This window comes from Mauremys reevesii, linkage group 7 (genome assembly GCF_016161935.1).
Source record: "Mauremys reevesii isolate NIE-2019 linkage group 7, ASM1616193v1, whole genome shotgun sequence".
Lineage (NCBI taxonomy): Eukaryota > Metazoa > Chordata > Testudines > Geoemydidae > Mauremys > Mauremys reevesii.
Window position 1 is genome coordinate 1410278 of NC_052629.1, and position 17536 is coordinate 1427813.

Sequence of the window (17536 nt, forward strand, 5' to 3'; positions counted from 1 at the left end):
GTCTGTGCTGCCAGGGTTTACTGCAGGCCTGGCCCCTTCCCAGCGGGGAGGCTCTCTGGCTTCAGGACAGCAGCCCGGGTGGGTGTGTGTGTGTGTGGTCAGAGCCCTGGGCCCCATCCCAGGAAGGGGGGCAGCAGTATCCACTCAGCCCCTTGCACTGCGTGAAGCCCCTGGACCTGGCTGTGCTCCTGAGGGACGGGGGCTGCGGAAAGCCAGGTAGGACGCACCCGGCTGGAGGCAAGAGCTGGCTGGGAGACACTGGAAGTGCGGGGGTGGGGGGTGCTTTTCTCTCTCTGTGAGCTCAGCCCACCTGGGAGCCACTTCAATAAGGGGGCTCACCCCCCCCCCCAACACACACTTGTGAGGGGGGAGCCTGGGCAGTAGAAGACACTGCTATGGCCCTTCCAACCAGCTCCCACCCCCCTCCAGCCCACTAATGGGGGGGGAAGGCACATGGGGTCACTTTACACAGGCCCTGACGGATGGTGCTCTAGCCTCAGCCAGAAAGCAGCATGCCCACGGCTACCAGGCCCCAGCAGGCACCCATAGGTGCCCATCGCTGCAGGGCATTCCTCACAGCTGACAGCAGCTCAGCTATACCAGTGCAGCTGCCTGCAGCATTAGGGCCTCGGTGAGGTGGGCCTGTTTTACCAGCCTCAGCCAGGCCCGCCCCTTGCACCAGCCTGGCCCGGCCCTGGGCCACCCCTGCTCACCCCAGCCTGGCCTCATCTGCTCCCCCACGCCTGCAGCTGGGTTCGGGCCCAGGAGAGTAGCTCCATGGGGCATTAGAGCACAGACAGCACCCCCAGCCCAGGCTATCAGTGACAGGGGGAGTGCTAGGGCACAGGCCCGGCCGGACAAGTGCCATGTCACAGCCCCGGGGGCAGACAGGAGCAAGTGGGGCTCTCCCACCCCCCCAGGTGTCCCCTCCCCGGAGCCCCATGCAGAATGGCAGGTCTGACTCCGCTGGTGCATGGGTTTAAATACATTACATACATTTCTACAGTGCATGAGAACGATACATTTTGGGTCAGGTTGCAGCAGCAGCCAGAAAGATGGAGTCGCACCTCTAGCGCACTAGCAGCAGCCACAGCCCATGAAGCCCCTGGCCAGCTCCAGCGCACATGGCCCCAAGGCCTGCAGCCCAGCCCTGCCCCAGAGCCTGGCTCCCCCGTGCCCACTTCTGTTCATGGAGGGGGATCATGCACAACCCCCCTGCCCCAAGGGGGGCAGCACAGCCCAAGCCCCTGTGCTAGGCCACCCTAGGGGGCTTGGGGCAGGCCCCATGGAGCCTCTAAGGAGCCGCAGGAGGAGCTCGGCCCAGCCCCAGCCTGGGACGAGCTGTGTGGTGCCCAGAACTGCCCTGGGCAGTGGCCATGAGGCAAGTTGCCCTGGCTGCAGGAGCGGCAACAGGGTGGGGAAGGGGGAGCCACCCCCCTTCCCCACAGCCATAGCTCACCCAGCAGGCACCAGCCCCCCTGACAGGCTGGGCTCTCTCGGGAAGTGCACACAGGGCCCGTGCAGCAGAGAGGGGAGTGCCCCTGGAGGGGGCCCGCCCAGCAGCGAGGGCAGGAGCAGAGGGGAACGTGGGCCCCTCAGCCAGGGGAGAGGGTGGAACAATGACAAGCCAGCTAAACCAGGGGAGATCACCCTGTGCCCAGTGGGGGAGGGGAACAAGCAGCTCCCATGCCAGGGCCCTCAGCTTTCCTGTGAATTGGGGCCAGGTCCCAGCATGCAGCACTCCTGTGCCAGGGTGCCCAGAGCTCCCGGGCATCCGCAGTCTCCATCCCCCGCAGGAAAGGCAGCTACAAACACTCCATAGCGCAGCCGTTCGGGGCACCCCAGGCCTGCTGCCCTCTGCCAGCTCAGCCCTGGGCACATACTGGATTTCTGTGCCAGCCCCCCCGCCACGCACATGCCTCCTCTCCAGGGACACCATCTCCAAACAGCCCCTGGAGGGTGGCTGACACTGGTGCCTTTGTGGCCCTGCAGCCAGCGAGCAGCCGGGGTTCCTGAGAGGCTGCCAGGCGGATCCCAGCCCCAGCCGGAAGCAGCCGGGCTCAGAACCACCCGCAGGAGGCAGGCCCCAGCTCCACTTGCTCAGTGGCTGCGTTGAGGACTCCCACTGAGCGGGGCAGTTTGTGGCTGGAGCTGGCTCTGCCAGGCTGTGTCCAAGCCCTGCAGCAAGGGGAATCGATGGCTCTGCCCAGGCTGAGTTCAGCTGGAGGTTCCCCCAGCTGCACCCGCCCTCTCCCGGAGCGTAGAGTCCAGGCCGCGGCAGCAGGCCGGCCCCGCGCAGCCCAGCGCCCGGCTACCACCAGGAGAAGAAGGGCTTGCGGCTCTGGAAGCTCTGTGTGTAGGACTCGCTGGCGCTGCGCTGGTGGGAGCGCGCCGTCTCCACGATCACCGGCGGCATCTGCACCAGGTGCAGGGGGCTCTTCCCGTCCTTCAGGGCCTGCGTCAGGTTCAGGATCTAGGCAGCAGAGCAGAAGGGATGTGAGTCCAGGACCCCTGCCCCAGGGAGCTGCCTGGGTCACTGTCCCCCTTGGGGGCACTCGGCCAGTGGGCGAGAGGGAGCCAGTGCCCCTGCCCCACCAGAGGGGCCCTTCCCAGCATACCTGGCCCCTCAGGACAGCGATCTGCTTGTGGAACTGCCCCCGGTCGAAGCCAGGGTCCTTCTGCAAGAGACATGGCAGTGAGGGACAGGCAGAGACGCCCCTCTCCCACACGCAGGCAGTGGGACACCCACCCCCTCCAAGGCAGTGGGACCCTGGACCCAGCCCCCTGCTGCGAGACCCCCGCCCTGACAGCAGCTGCTGCCTGGGATTTCTGTTCCTCCCTGCCCCCCGACCCCCAAGCTGGTGCTAGCAGGATGCAGCAAAACCCGCCCCACGCAGGCTGAGCCCCCCACCCCCAGCTCTGAAAGGGTCTCCCAGCACCACCCCGGCCCCCCCCACCCGTCCACGTGACAGACCTACCCCCACCCCAGCCCCCACCCCACCCCACCTGACCTTGAAGAGTTCGTACAGATCCTCCTCCAGGTCTTTGACGAAGTTGGGGTCGGAAACCTTTGGGAGGATCAGGTCTTTGATCTCCTGTGAGAAGGGGACTTTGGCCTGGGGCAGCCATGCCCAGTAGAAGGGGTCTGGGGGGGAAGAGCCGGAACCGAGGTCAGAGCCACGTGCACAGCCCTGGCCTGGCAGGCACTGGGGTCACAGCCTGGTGCTCTGGGGACAGCTCCACCCGTTGGGGTGCTGGCCTGAGCCCTCTCGCCCCTCGAACCATCTCCCAGGGGAACGGGGCCACCCCAGCTGCTGGCCTCAGGGCCGTGCTCCCAGAAGCAGGTGCAGCGTAAGCCCAGGCCACATGGCGCCCGGCGGGGCTGCTGGCCTAGCCCTGGGGGTTGTCAGCATAAGGCAAGTTGTCAAAGCACCAGGCTGCCCCCAGGCTAGCGAGCGGGAGCGCGGCAGAGGGACCTACATGCTCTCCAGGAGTCGGGGTGCTTCAGGGGGAAGGCCAAGCCGTTGTCTATGGCAGCCAGCTTGATGATGGGCTCCTTCACCAGCACCCACTCGGAGTCCTGGAGGGGAGACAGATCGACCAGGAGTCACCAGGGGCAGGGGAGCCAGAGCCCAGCACTCACCCCCGGCACCACCATGCAGCCCGGTCCCTGCCCTGAGCCAGCTGCCGCCTAGCTCCTCCGCTCTCATCCCAGACGCCCCCCACTGCCAACATCTGCCCTGGGCACAGGAGCCGGTGCACTGCACAGGGGGACGGGCGCACAGGAGCCGGTGCACTGCACAGGGGGACGGGCGCACAGGAGCCGGTGCACTGCACAGGGGGCTCAGGGCTGGCAGTGCCCTGGGCACGGGGACAGGCACACAGGAGCCGGTGCACTGCACAGGGGGCTCAGGGCTGGCAGTGCCCTGGGCACGGGGACAGGCACACAGGAGCCGGTGCACTGCACAGGGGGACGGGCGCACAGGAGCCAGTGCACTGCACAGGGGGCTCAGGGCTGGCATTAGGCCCAGCAGCATGCCAAAGTGGATGGTCTCACTCCAGTTTAGGTGTGTACATTTCTTGGAGGAGCTGAGCCTTTCTTCTGGGATGAGGACCCAGGCTGGGGGGCTGTTGCCTCAGGGGACTGGCTGAGAGGCACTCCCTCCTCCCCGAGAGCTCTGCATGATGGGGTCCTGTCCGTGCCTGGCTTCCTACCGCCCTGCGGCGAACAGGGGGCTTTCGGAGGGTGGAGCAGCCAACTGTGCTTGGAAGTGCCAGGCCGTGGTGCATCTGGTCTGCCTGGGGTTGTTTGGTTGAGTGTTCTCTGTGCAGGAGGGCCGTGTCCCCGGAGGAAGCAGGGACCTTGCTGCAGGCCCTGAGGCTCTAGCCCTTGGCACTTTGATCAGAGACATCAAGGCCAGAAGGGACCATCGCGATCATCTGGTCTGACCTGCTGCACATCGCAGGCCACAGAACCTTGCCCACCCGCTCCTGGCAGAGACCCCGGCGGCTTCACAGCATGATGAGAACAGCCCAGCTGGCTGCAGTCTAAGGGGCTAGTCACTGCTTGGCAGTGAGGGGTGCAGCTGCGCTGAGAGCCATGGACAGCGGCAGCAAACAGGGGAGTTGGGAAGGGGAGGAACCGTCCAGGTGCAGCACTAGGTGTGTGTCAGGTTGGCCGGCCATGAAGAGTGGTGTTGAACTGCAACGGCTGTGCCCTGTTCTCTTCCGTGTCTGGAGCCAGAAGGGAAGCTCTGGGCAGGAAGGGCCAGGTGGTGGCTGTGCTGGAAGAGAAGATAAGTGGATTGGAGGGGCAAGTTGAGATGCTCCGGAGAATCGGAAAGGCTGAGGAGTTCCTAGCCAGCCAGATTCAGAAAACCCCAGTCCCACAGGTTCAAGGACAAATGGAGCTGGCCAAAGGAATCAGAGAGGAGGCCTGGCACCACCAGATCACAGGAGCATGCTGCAGGGCTGGAGATAGAGGAGGAAGGCAGATGCGGCCACCACAGAAGAGGACCAGGCAGAATGCTGAACAGCTGGAAATTCTGAATCGATACCAGGTCCTCCACATGGAAACTGAACGATACCTCTCAAGGTCCAGGGGAACGGAGAGCTGTATGGGACACGTAGATGGCAGCTCAGCCCAATCTGTACAAAAATCAAGCATGCCTGCAAAGAGTTCTCCAACTGTTCAAGGAAGGTGGACGATCCTTGTGGGGAGGTCAATCCCCTGAAGAATCTAAAGAACATTCTGCAAAGGACAGGCAGACAATGGGATGATGCGTTGCCCTCCCAGAACCAAGGCGGGAGATGTCCCTGAGATCAGAGAGCCGTTGGAAGCTGCTAGGCCAGGATCCAGTGGTGATCACTCATGCTGGCACTTGACTCTGCATTGCAGGATCTCAGAGCGTAGGACTTCAGAGGACTCGGAAGCATGCTGAAGAACGTCCAAGAGATCTTCTCTGGGATTCTTCCTGTCCCACAAGTGAAGGAAGGCAGAAGCTTCTGGAAGTGAACCACTGGCTAGGTAAGTGGTGGAGGGGTTTGGTTTGGTGGGGCACTGGCCCACCTTCTGAAGGGAGAAGGGGCTATGTATTTTGCATGACTCCACGTCAGCAGAAGGGGAGCAGTCTCCTTGGGGACAGTGTAGTCAGGAGAGGGTTAAATAGCAAAAGGGCTGAGTGCAAAGAGGGCAGACCTGAGCACTCAGCACAAAATGGAGACGCTGAGAAGAGAATTCAAGAGCCAAAGGACATGGAGAAGAAATCCTTGAATTGCCTTTACACAAACGTTAGGCACCCGGGGAACAAACAGGAACTGGAATTGCTCGTTGATTACAATACAGTCGGTATTAACTGAAACCTGCTGCATGACTGGGACGTTGAACTCAATGGTTCTAACCTATTTAGGACGGATCGAGTGGGTGGGGTGTGGGGGGGCCCACTATGTCAAAAACAACACAACCCTTTTCAAAGTCCCCAATCCTGAATGTTTATGTATCGATGTCCCAGCAGATAAGGCACAAGATGGGGTATTAGCAGATGGCTACTACAGACCCTCAAATCACATGAGGGAACAGGAGGACCGGCTCCTTACACACCTCTATAACATGTAGGAAAAAGCTACCTAACTGGGGGGACTGCAATTTGAGTGACGTGCGCTGGAGGTCTCCTGCTGACAGCTCTAAGACATCCTTGGATCTATTTTCCATAAATCTGTGCTCATTTACGTTAATTACATTACCCTCCTTTAGTAACTGAGTCCTGCATTCGCCGCTCCATTATCTTGTCCAGGATCCCTGTCAGGCCTATAATTACCCAGGTCATCCTGTTTACCCTTTCGAAACATCGGCACAACATTAGCTTTCGTCCAGTCTCCTGGAACTTCCCCAGTGTTCCGTAACAACGAAAATCAACATTAATGGTCCAGCGAGTCCCTCAGGCAGCTCTTGGATGCGAGTTGCCTGGACTTGCTGATTTAACAATGTCGAACTTTGCTAGTGTCTGTTTAACGCCCTCTAGAGATCCGAGGGGAACTGAAAGAGGGTTGTCTCCATACGATGAGATGAGATTTGTTTTTTGTCCCCAAAAGAGAACATTAACGTTTATTGAACATTTCTGCCTTTTCTGCGTTATCACTGATCATTCTACCACCATTTCCATCGGTCAATGGACCAATACCATTGTCAGGCTCCTCCCCATGGTCCTTCACTCCACTGCCCATGGATTTCTCCATGTGTCCCTGGACTTCCCTTATCAAATTTTCTACAATTTCCCAACTTCTGATGAATATTTATTTCTACCAAACTTCCCTGTTCTTCCATTCATTCCATTTTTAATTTTTTCTTCACAATTTTAAACATGATACCACTGTGATGCTGCGGCCAAAGAGCGAATGCGACCCTGGGCTGCATGAACAGGGGGCTCCAGAAGGAGCAGGGAGGTTCTTTTACCTCTGGGTTGGGCACTGGTGTGACCGCTCCTGGGCTCCTGTGTCCAGTGCTGGTGCCCACAAAGCCAAGAAGGATGCGGGTAGATTGGGGGGTCAGAGAAGAGCCACGGGAAGGATTAAAGGATTAGAAAACCTGCCTGATCGTGAGACTCAAGGAGCTCGCTCTATTTAGCTTAACAAGGAGGTGGCTAAGGGATGGCTCGAGCCCAGCCTGCCGGCACTGCCTGGGGAACAGGTGTTTAACCCCAGGCTCTGCAGTCCAGCTGAGGAAGGTCTCACTCAGTCCAGCGGCTGGACGTTGAAGCTACACAGACAGGCTGGAAAGGAGGGGTACATTAACCACTGGAACGACTTCCCAGGCTCGGGGTGGATTCTCCATCACCGGCCATTGTTAAATCCAGACGGGATGGTTTTTTGAAGCTCTGTTCTAGGAATTATTGCGGGGCAGGTCTCTGCCCTGTGTTATACAGGAGGTCAGATGTACGGTAGATGCTCACAATGGTCCCTTCTGGCTCCCAGCGTCCCTCCTGCTTAGAGAGTGCCAAGAATTGGCCAATACCACCTGCAGCTGGGGCTGGGACCGGGACCACACAGCCTTTGGGGCCTCAGAGGGGCTGGGGGCCCTCACCCCACTGGGAAACTGAGCAAGCCACAGCTCGACCCCCCATGTCACACTGCAGTTGTGGGGATAGCGAGTCTGCCTAGCAACATCACCACAAGCACATGTCCCCAGCCTGCCACATGGCACTTGAACAGAGCCCCGCTCACTGTCTGCATCCCTATGCCAACACCGCCACGCAACGGGCCCTGGCTCCTCCCTCCACAGAGCCTCGGTCCATGTGGATCACAAGGGGAGGCTTGCGAGAACCATCCATGGAGCGGGGCTGGGCTGGGCAACTCCCCACCACAGGAGAGAAGAGCCAGAACCTCAGCGAATTCAGAACTCACCTCTACTGCCCGACAGTCAGGTAACTTACACGCCCCCCTGCCCAGCCCCTCCCCACACTCACCCGCACACTCGTGCTGTCCAGGGGGCAGTCGTACTTGATCAGCCAGTTATCGTTGCCTCGATCTGCAGGGAGCAGAACCAGCCACGTCACGACAGGAGCTGGATCTGCCTGGGAAGGAGCAGCAGCAAAGCTCCCTGCTTGGGCGCGGGGATCCCGGCCTCCAACAGCACCAGGGCAAGCCTGGTCCCTGAGCCACGTATCCCACAAGGGAGGGGACGCAGACTGCACCAGGGATGGGGGGCGGGGTGGGTAGAACCATGCACACGAGGGCCCCTGGGGGAGCTCAGTGCTGGCAACGGGAACTCTACCCTGGGAAACGGCTCCAGGGCCCAAGCCGGTCAGGGCTGCCCCCAAACGCCACCCCTAGAGACTGAACAGTTTGGGAGCATTCACAGGCAGAGCCCAGGAGCGGCATCTTCTCCTCCAGCCCTGCCTGGGCAGCCGGGCCACACTCAGGAGACCCACCCAACGCCCAGAGCGAGCAGGCCTGGTGCTGAGGAGTGGCCCTGCTCAGCAGGGAGCGCCCCCCGAGCCAGTCATGAAGCCCCCTGCCCAGGCCAGCGCCCAGTGGGGCTCGCCCAGCAGCTCCAGCTCCTTGGCATTCCAGCCGCAGACAAGGTTTTAACCACAAGGCCCCGGCCAGGCCAGCCTGAGCTGTGCCCTTCTGCCTCCCCTGGCTACACGGTGCTGCCAGCTGCTGTCCCCCACCCCAGCCACGGCTGCCCTGTGGCAGGGGGTGCAGCGACTCTTGTCCACGTGGTAGGTGCAGTATCATAAGATGGCAACAGGAATCTTCCCACCCGATGTCCTGGGACCTCTCAGCCAGTCCCCCGCAGCCCCCCCATCCTGGGGCAGCAATATGCTGAGCCCCCACCCATTGCCCTCCCCGGCTTCCTCCTGGCAGCAAGGCCTGATGCCGAGGCTCCTGGGAGGGGCGCGGCGCCAGCCCTACCTGTGTTCCTGATGATGTAGTCCAGGACCACCAGCCTCTCGAATTGCAGCAGCAGCTGCCGGTTGGTGTTCTCGGGGAGCGGCTCAGCCTCGAAGCGTCGCAGCCAGTAATCCGCATCCTTGTAGCCTTCCACGAAGAGCTGGAAGGAGCCCACCTGCGGCAGAGAGAGGCCAGGTGAGGGGGCTGGGGACACGAGGCAGCCCCGGGGGGGTCCGACAGCCCCTACCTTTGGCGGCAGGCCGATACGGTTGAACCGTTGCCCCACTTTTGGCACCTTCTCCAGGGCCAGCTTCTTCCCTCTGGACTTCACCCGGTCGATGGCACTGTAGTTGAAAGTCTCGCTGGCCAGATACACCACCTGGGGGGGGGGGTGGAGGGGGGGAGAGAAGAGACAGCGGTCAGCGCGGAGCACAGGCAGAGCTGCTGGAGCCTGGATGGGACGTGGCCTTCCGCAGTGCGGGCTGGGGCTTGGCCTGTTCCTGTTCCCCCAGTGTGGGACCCCCTAGAGCCAAGGGCCGTGGGGGCGGCAGGGCAGGAACCGTGGGGCGTGGAAAAGCAGCCCACACAATGACGGGCTCTGCCCCCCACCCCATTCACCTTGGTGCGGGGAACAATGTTGAGCTCCAGTTTCTGGTCCACCAGGCTGGCGCCGGCCTCGGACAGGTAGCCCTGGTTGAGCACCAGGCAGTCTCTCCCGAAGCAGCACGGGCAGCACAGCTTCTGCAGCCACTTGGTCCACTTCGGGTTCAGCTGCCCGTAGGGCTCCTCGTTCTTGGGCTTGAAGACACCGATGATTTTCTGGGGACAGAGGGGAGCAGCTGGATCTCTGCAGGGAGGGACGTGCGACTGCCCCCCCCAGCCACACCTCTGAGCCCCACAGGCTCCTGACGAACTCCACCAGGGTGAGAAGGGGGGACTCCGCAGCAGCGGGGAACAGACTGCATGGCTCTCAGGAGGGATCCCCTACCTGGCGGCCCCCAGCCATCTCCCAGCACGGAAGGCCCAGCCCTGCATCGCCCACCCCTCTCCCGGGGTCCCCCAGCTCGTCCCCGCGCCCACCCCTCTCCCGGGGTCCCCCAGCTCGTCCCCGCGCCCACCCCTCTCCCGGGGTCCCCCGGCTCGTCCCCGCGCCCGCGCACACACACCCCAGCTCGTCCCCGCAGCCACCCTGGGGCCCAGCTCGTCCCCGCGCCTGCACACACACCCACACACCCCCACACCTGCCCTGGGGTCCCCTGCCCGCCCCTGCACACACACACACACACACACCCCGCCCGGGGCCCCTGGCTTGTCCCCGCCTCCCCACACACCCCGCCCCAGGGGCCCCGGCTCATCCCCGCACCTGCACGCACGCACACACACACACACACACCCCCGCCCCGCGGGGCCCCCGGCTCGTCCCCGCCTCCCCCCACACACCCCGCCCCAGGGGCCCCCGGCTCATCCCCGCGCCCGCACATACACCCCTGCCCAAGGGGGCCCCCCCACTCGTTCCTGCGCCCGCACACACCCTCCGCCCCGGGCAGGGCTTGGCCACCAGGGAGTTTGAGCCTCTTCCCAGCTGATCTGCAGCTTGGCCAGGCTCAGGGAGGGGCGGGCTGCCCAGCCCCAGTCACAGGGCGTGCCAGAGCCCCCCAGCACCCCGCTGCTCAATAAAGAGGGGGAGGGATAGCTCAGTGGTTTGAGCATTGGCCTGCTAAACCCGGGGTTGTGAGTTCAATCCTTCAGGGGGCCACTTAGGGATCTGGGGCAAAATCAGTCCTTGGTCCTGCTAGTGAAGGCAGGGGCTGGACTCGCTGACCTTTCGGGGCCCTTCCAGCTCTAGGGGACAGGCATCTCTCCTATTAAATACTAACTAAATAAAAATAAATAATCAAGGAGCTGGAAAGTTTGGGGCGTGGCTGGAAACCCCCAGGGAGGGGCCCTGTAGCACCAGGAATCCCCACCCCAAGGGGAACTTCCAAAGTGCCGCAAGTCGACTGCTCCCCCCCCCCCCGCCTGCTCCTGCAGGCCAACGGGAGCCGCTGGGCCATGGAGAGCAGCTGCCCACCGTGCTTCCTTCTCTGCACAGAGCAGCAGCAGCACCGCCCGGGCGCCCTCACCCCCTGCCCCAGGCCACTCCTGTCACGCCGGGCCCCAGAAGCACAGGGAGGGTCAGCCCGTCCCCATAGCCAAGGGACCAGTGGGCACAGGAGAGGACATGGCTCCACCCAGAGGCCTTGGTGCTGCTCTGCCAGCGACGCTGGCTGTAGGCCTGGCGCTGGAGACCCCCTGCGAGCGGAGGGGCTGGACCTGCCACAAAGCTCTGCTCACCCCAAGGCAGGCTCCAGGCAGCAGGGGCTGGACCCATGCCCAGGGAGGAGGAACCATAGCAGGGGCCCTGCCCAGGCCCCACCACCCCAGAGATGCCAGGGCTATGGGGGGAGCAGACAGGACACCCGCTCGGGCATGGGCTGGGGGACCCATCTCCACCTCGACCTATTGCAACTGAACTTCTCCAGGCCTGCTCCAGCGTCCCTGGCTCCAACCCCCCCCGGCACATGGGCATCGCAAGCCTGCCGCTGGGATGGGGGTTCTGCCTCCGTCAGTCCATTGGACTAGACAGGACAAACCCCCATTCTTCACTGCCCGTCCCCATGGAGGGTACGTGCGAAGATCACTCCCCGCACGTGCGCCACTGGGGTGCGGCCACTGGACCCGAAGGGCGGGGAGACGGGTATCAGGACTCAGCCGGCCCTGGTCAGGGGCAGCCCCGTTCTCCAGCCAGAGCCTGGGAGCAGTGCTAGAGGCACAGCCTGCTCTGCCCCGATGCTGCCCCCGCCCCCCTGGCAGGGGACCCTGGGAAGAGGCAGCTGCCTCCTGATTTCAGGGACACTGGCCCATAAGTCACTGAGCCCCTGGTGAGAGGAGCCAGCGGGTCCATGTCCGAGGGGACTGGCTGGCTGGAGAGTCCCTGCCCCCAGCAGCTGCCCACACCACCCCCAGGTGCAGCCGAGTGACACATGCTGGGCTGGCCGCTGAGCCCCTGGGCACCTGCGGAGGGCAAGGCGGGGACCAGGCAGAACAGTCTCTGCAGCAGAGCCCAGAGTTGGAGCCGTCTGCAAAGTCCCCTCTAGTCCAGGGTCCCGAGACCCCTGGCCAGGGCACAGCCAGAGCTGCAGAGAGCCGGCCCGGACCAGCGGGTTCATAGCATGGCCAGTGCTGCCCAGGCTGGAGTGATGTGAACGCGCCCCAGCCCACACCAGCCGGGCCTAGGGAGCAACTTGCACAGGCGCAGGATCCTCCTCCCCAGGCTGGGGCCCGCTGCGGGCAGCTGCCGTGTGGAGACAGGCTTGGCTCCTGCCTGCCACCCACTGACCAGCTCAGCCACAGCAGGTGTAAACCCTGGGGCCCCATCCCAGCAGCCCCTGGAGTCCAGCGCAGAGCCGAGCCGAGCCCCCAGCGCCTCCCCCACACTGGGCACACACTGCTAGGCACACGCCGGGGCAGAGGGCCCAGAGCACTACAGCAGCATCAGGAAAGGGAGGGACCCGCAGGGGCAGTGTGGGATTGACACACCCCACGGGAAGGGACGGCTGCCCGGGCTGAGCTGTGGAGCCTGGGGCGAGGAGCCAGGGCTGGTTATCAAAGGCAGCAGCCGTCGGGATCCCAGCAGCACGTGGCAGGGGGAGCTCAGTGACCAGGGCTCAGCACCCCCAGCGCCTGCCCTCCCAGGGCCTGGCACTAGCTGCACAGGTGAGATTCAAGGGCCCTCAGTGCCAGGCAGCTCCGGCAGGGGAGAGAGGGGCTCCCCTTACCATGCCAGGCCAGCCAGCGACTCCTGCCCCAGTGCACCAAGTGAGGGCTGAGCCCCCAAGCCAGGCCGCATGGTCAGCACACCCCCCAGCTGTCAGTTCATAGAGTCAGTGAATCTCAGGGTTGGAAGGGACCTCAGGAGGTATCTAGTCCAACCCCCTGCTCAAAGCAGGACCAAGCCCCAGACAGATTTTTGCCCCAGATCCCTAAGTGCCCCCTCAAGGATTGAACTCACAACCCTGGGTTTAGCAGGCCAATGCTCAAACCACTGAGCTCTCCCTCCCCCTGAGTTGTACCCCCTCAGCCCACGGGGCTCTCCGCAGGCCCCACCGTGGTGCACAGTACTAGTTCCCTTCTCCCCGCTGGTCAGGGGAGGGGTTCGAGCAGCCAGGCATGGGGCGGAGGGACAGCCAGCTGGGAGGAGCCGGCTGCAGCCACCCACAGTTCCAGCAGCAGGTGATTCAGCAGGGCACATGATCACCCCGCCCTCCTCAGGACCAGGCCAGAGCCAAGCAGTCTCAGCAGCTGTCAGTGGGTGGCACTTCCCGGGCTGGGACCACAAGCAGGAAGTGGTGCATGGCCACAATGGCCCGCTCCCCCAGGCAGCACGGGGCCCATGCACCCCACAGCCTCCCTGCTGCCAGCCAGGACGCTGCAGAGACGCCGTCCCCAGGGAGACGTGGCAGGGACGGGGCTCAGGCTGGGCAAAGTCCAAGGCAGCGTAGAGGGCCGGAGGGAAGAGCCCTGCTCTGCCCTGAGCTGCGGGAGGAAGTGGGCACCACCCATGGTGCTCAATGCTGCACACACACAGCCGCCGGCCCCAGCGGCAGGGGCACATGACTGGCCTTTGGGGGGCTCACAGACAGGCCCAGGGAGCCAAGCGAGGGGCCCGAGAGGAGGGGCAGCAGTGCAGCACGAGACAGAGCGCCCCACACAGGACAGAGCAGCTCCATTCCCTTAGCACTGGCACTTCACACCCCACACCCGGGGGCAAGCCACTCACCCCACTGTCCACGGCCCCATGCCACCGCAAGCCCCGAGAACAGAGCCATTTGGGACCGCTGGCAGCACAGGCTGGGGGCCCAGGACCCTGGAGCGCTGTGTGTCCTGCCCAGGTTCCGCCCAGGTGCAAGTTCCCGGGAGCCCCATCACTGGGAGGGGATGGCCAGGCACCCTGAGCGTCAGGGGTAAAAGTCGGACTCCCTGGCACCACAGGGTCGAATCCCATCAGGCCCAGCTCAGCCCTTTGTGCTCTGAAGTGCCAGGACACCCAGGGGGGCACTTGCCCTCTGTAACAGGGGTTCTCAAACTGGGGGTCGGGAGGTTATTACATGGGGGGCCGTGAGCTGTCAGCCTCCACCCCAAACCCTGCTTTGCCTCCAGCATTTATAATGGTGTTAAATACATTGAAAAGTGTTTTTAATTTACGGGGGGTTGCACTCAGAGGTTCGCTATGCGAAAGGGGTCACCAGTACAGAAGTTTGAGAACCGCTGCTCTGTAGTAAGGTTTTCCCTGGTATCCTCAAACTTCCCCTCCACTCATCCATCACAGGACGGTGGGTTGGGGCCCTCCTCCCAGAGGTGGCCGCATCTCAGTGCTACTCTGGCCAGTTTTGCTCCTGGCTCTGCCACTGATTCACTGGGTGACCCTGTACGAGTCCTTTCCCTTCTACACCTGCAGAACGGCAGAACACCGATCCCCCTGCAGAGTGCTTCGGGATGCCGGGAAAAGCAGAGAGGAGGACAGGGCTGGGAGAGTGCATTGGGCCAAGGGGGGCTAGAAAAGCAGGACCCCACCCCCACACCAAGCCCCACAGCACCAGGCCCTCAGCTGCACACATTCCTTATGGTGCTTGACAAGTGCTCTTCACTGCCCAGCAGCGATAGCTACTCAGGGGCACTGGGCCTCTGCCATCTCCTGGCTGGAGAACCCTCCCTGCCCTTCAGCACGGTGTCCCTTCTGAAAGCCCCCCCGACACATGGTTGTGGGCAGCTCCCCGTGAGGAGGTGGGCAGGCACCCAAGCCAGGAAAAACCCCCGTCTCCTGACCCCCAGTGCCACACGCTCAGACAATGCTTCCACCCCACATGCTCTCTCTTCATTGCTGGGAATGGCATACTGCCAGCATGAAAGGAAGTCACCCACTGGCTCTATTGCCTCACCACTGGCTGGGGCAGATCCGCCGACGCACCAGGACCCAGCCGGGGGAAGACCCAGTACCCAGAATCCCAGCTGGCCCATGACAGGGGCAGGGAAGTTGGTGTTATGAAAAACCAAGCCAAGCCAAGCCTTGCTTCCAGGGGCAGCAATTGACAAGGGAGCCCCAGGAAGCAGCAGCAAGGCTAATCCGGTTAGCAGCAAGAGTCACAAGGCAGCCACACGGCCCCGCGCCCAGCCCCGATCAATGCCCTGGAGAATGCTGCAGCGCAGCCGACCGGACCCACGAGGAGAGGAGATACGGTGACTTCACGCTGGCTTGGTCCATCCCCCTCCTGCAGAGAGCATGTCTTGCTCTGCTCCCACAGCACCGTACCATGGAGTCTGAGCCAGCGACCCCACGGGGCCGGGACGCAGACAGAGGGGCTCTGTTAGAGCCATGGGCTCAGGAAGTGTTCGGTGGGGGGGGGGGGGCGTTAGTCAGGATGCAGCCTCAGGCCTACAGGGGTGTGAGGGAACCAGGCAATGACAGAGCTTGGGAGCCAGGCAGAGCTGGGCTGAGAGCGTCAATCTCCCTTACTGCGCCCCTCCCAGAGATTCTAGTGCAGAGTCCCTGGCTGGGACAACGGCCACTGCAGGGCACGCAACCCCAGAGCCGGACTCCACAGCAGAGTCCTGACAACCGGCACCTCCTCTGGGCCCGTCAGCGTGGGACTAGGCTACTGGGGGACACCGCAGACAAGCTGGTGTCAGCTCTGCCCAGGCTGCACTGTTCATTCAGAGCCAGCTTTTGATCCCTGTAATTGAACCAGAGCAAATCTGTGGGAACACTCGAGTTTAGCTGAAACCTGCTCCCCTGTCAAAACCAAAAGAGACAGCCAGACAAATCAGCGTCACCCAGAGCTGGCACCGCAGTCAGCCAGTTTAAATCCACACTTCAGTTCAACTGATGCAGTCACCCAGGGTGACACAGACTTTTTGAGGTCCTGGCCACCACTCCAGCCCAGAGAGCCCCATCCTAAGCCTACGCTCCAGTCACCGAATGCCGTAGGAGATGGGACGAGGCTGAGCACTGAGGGCAGCCAAGCCCTGCAGCAGGGAGACCACTTCCTACACAGTCACACACTCTCAAAAGGGGTCTTGGCCTGCCACCCCCTGGCCTGTGTGTCTAATCAGAGCAGGCCAGGCACTGGCCCGGTTCGCTCTGAGGCACCAGGTCCATTAGCAACAAGCAGGCCCATCTCCGGGCCACCACAGCAAGGGTGGGACTCGGGGAGGTTTGACACAGACAAGGGCAGGATCCACCAATATCTACAGCACCTGGAGCCCAGCAAACCTGCTGCCCAACTCACGCTTCGCTCTGCCCCTGGCCACAGCAACCTGAGCTAGTGCAGGACACGAACCCGGGGGGTGGGTCAGGCCAGCCGGCCACTCCCCCCCCACACCGACACCACCCCCCAGCCCGCCCCCCGCCCGCAGCCCCGGGGGAGGCGCTGTCACGGCACAGCCCCCGCCGCCTCAGCCCAGCGACACGGAGCCGGGCCCCGCGGCCCGGGGGTGCTTGGCGGGCGGGCGGGGAAGAGGCCCGGGCCCCGGGGGGGGAGAAGCAGCCTCACCCCCTGCGGGTCCTTGACGAAGTAGCTGCCGCTGGAGCCCTGGTAGATGCGCTCCGGGAAGATGCCGCGCTCGCTGGCCGCCTCCGCCAGCCGCACCACCTCGGCGAACTCGGGGTCGTCGGGGAAGTCGTTCCGCTCGCGCTGGGCCTGCGCCGCCGCGGCCGCCGCCGGCGCCGCCCCGGGGCCCCGGCCGCCCGCCGCGCCCCGCTCCACCAGCGGCTGCCGCTCGCGGTCGCGGGCGCGGGGGTTGCCGGGCGGGGAGGGCGCGGGCGCGGCGGGGGCGGGGGCCGGCGGGGGCTGCGCGCGCACCGCGCCGCCTGGCCCCGCGGGCAGCCCGTAGGCGGCGGCCTGGGCCCGCTGCGGGGACACCAGCGGGCTGCTCTCCTCAATGGCCAGACCGCAGTGGCTGGGCGCACCGAGAGTCAGCTGACCCGGCCGCAGCAGCCAAGCGCGGGACGCCGCCGCCGCCACGCCCCCGCAGGCCACGCCCCCGGCGAGCGCCGGCCAGTCAGGAGCCGGGCCCCGCCCACTGCCGGGCCACGCCCCCGGAACTGATCACGGTGCGCTCCACGCCTGCTCCTCCTCTTTGGCGTGCTGGCCACGCCCCTCCCCTGAACTCCGCCCAGTGACTGATCTGACCACGCCCCTAAACTCCGCCCAGTGACTGCTCTGGCCACGCCCCCGGAATCAGTCACGGTGCGCTCCGCGCCTGCTCCTCCTCTTTGGCGTGCTGGCCACGCCCCTCCCCTAAACTCCGCCCACTGACTACTCTGGCCGCACCCCCGGAATCAGTCACGGTTCTAACTGCGCCTACTCTTCTTCAGAGCGCTGGCCACGCCCTTTCCCTAAACTCCTCCCACTGATTATGGCCACGCCCCTTTCTAGCCCCCTCCCACCAACACCCTCTCCCTAAACCTCTTTCACTCATTGACTAAACCTGTGCTTCCCTCAATCCCCCCTTCACTGCACTGACCACTCTCTTCTTTAAACTCCTCCCACTTACTCCACTGGCCACGCCTTTTCTCTAAGCTCCTCCTACTCATCGCATCCAAACT

At 63.5% G+C, this 17536-nt stretch overlaps 1 protein-coding gene across 1 annotated transcript in view; it reads right to left on the reverse strand.

The window, feature by feature from the left end:
- Positions 1 to 85: 85 nt before the first annotated feature.
- The window catches only part of LOC120409349 (phosphatidylinositol 4-kinase type 2-alpha-like), a 41041-nt gene continuing 23590 nt past the window's right edge, over positions 86 to 17536 (reverse strand). Inside the window, exons 7-14 of the mRNA XM_039547247.1 lie at positions 9511 to 9711; positions 9140 to 9271; positions 8914 to 9067; positions 7962 to 8023; positions 3481 to 3580; positions 3012 to 3145; positions 2619 to 2678; positions 86 to 2473 (exon numbers count right to left, since the gene is read on the reverse strand). Of these exons, the coding sequence (XP_039403181.1) occupies positions 2312 to 2473; positions 2619 to 2678; positions 3012 to 3145; positions 3481 to 3580; positions 7962 to 8023; positions 8914 to 9067; positions 9140 to 9271; positions 9511 to 9711 (1005 nt within the window). The 3' untranslated portion in view covers positions 86 to 2311. The remainder of the gene's footprint in view (positions 2474 to 2618; positions 2679 to 3011; positions 3146 to 3480; positions 3581 to 7961; positions 8024 to 8913; positions 9068 to 9139; positions 9272 to 9510; positions 9712 to 17536) is intronic.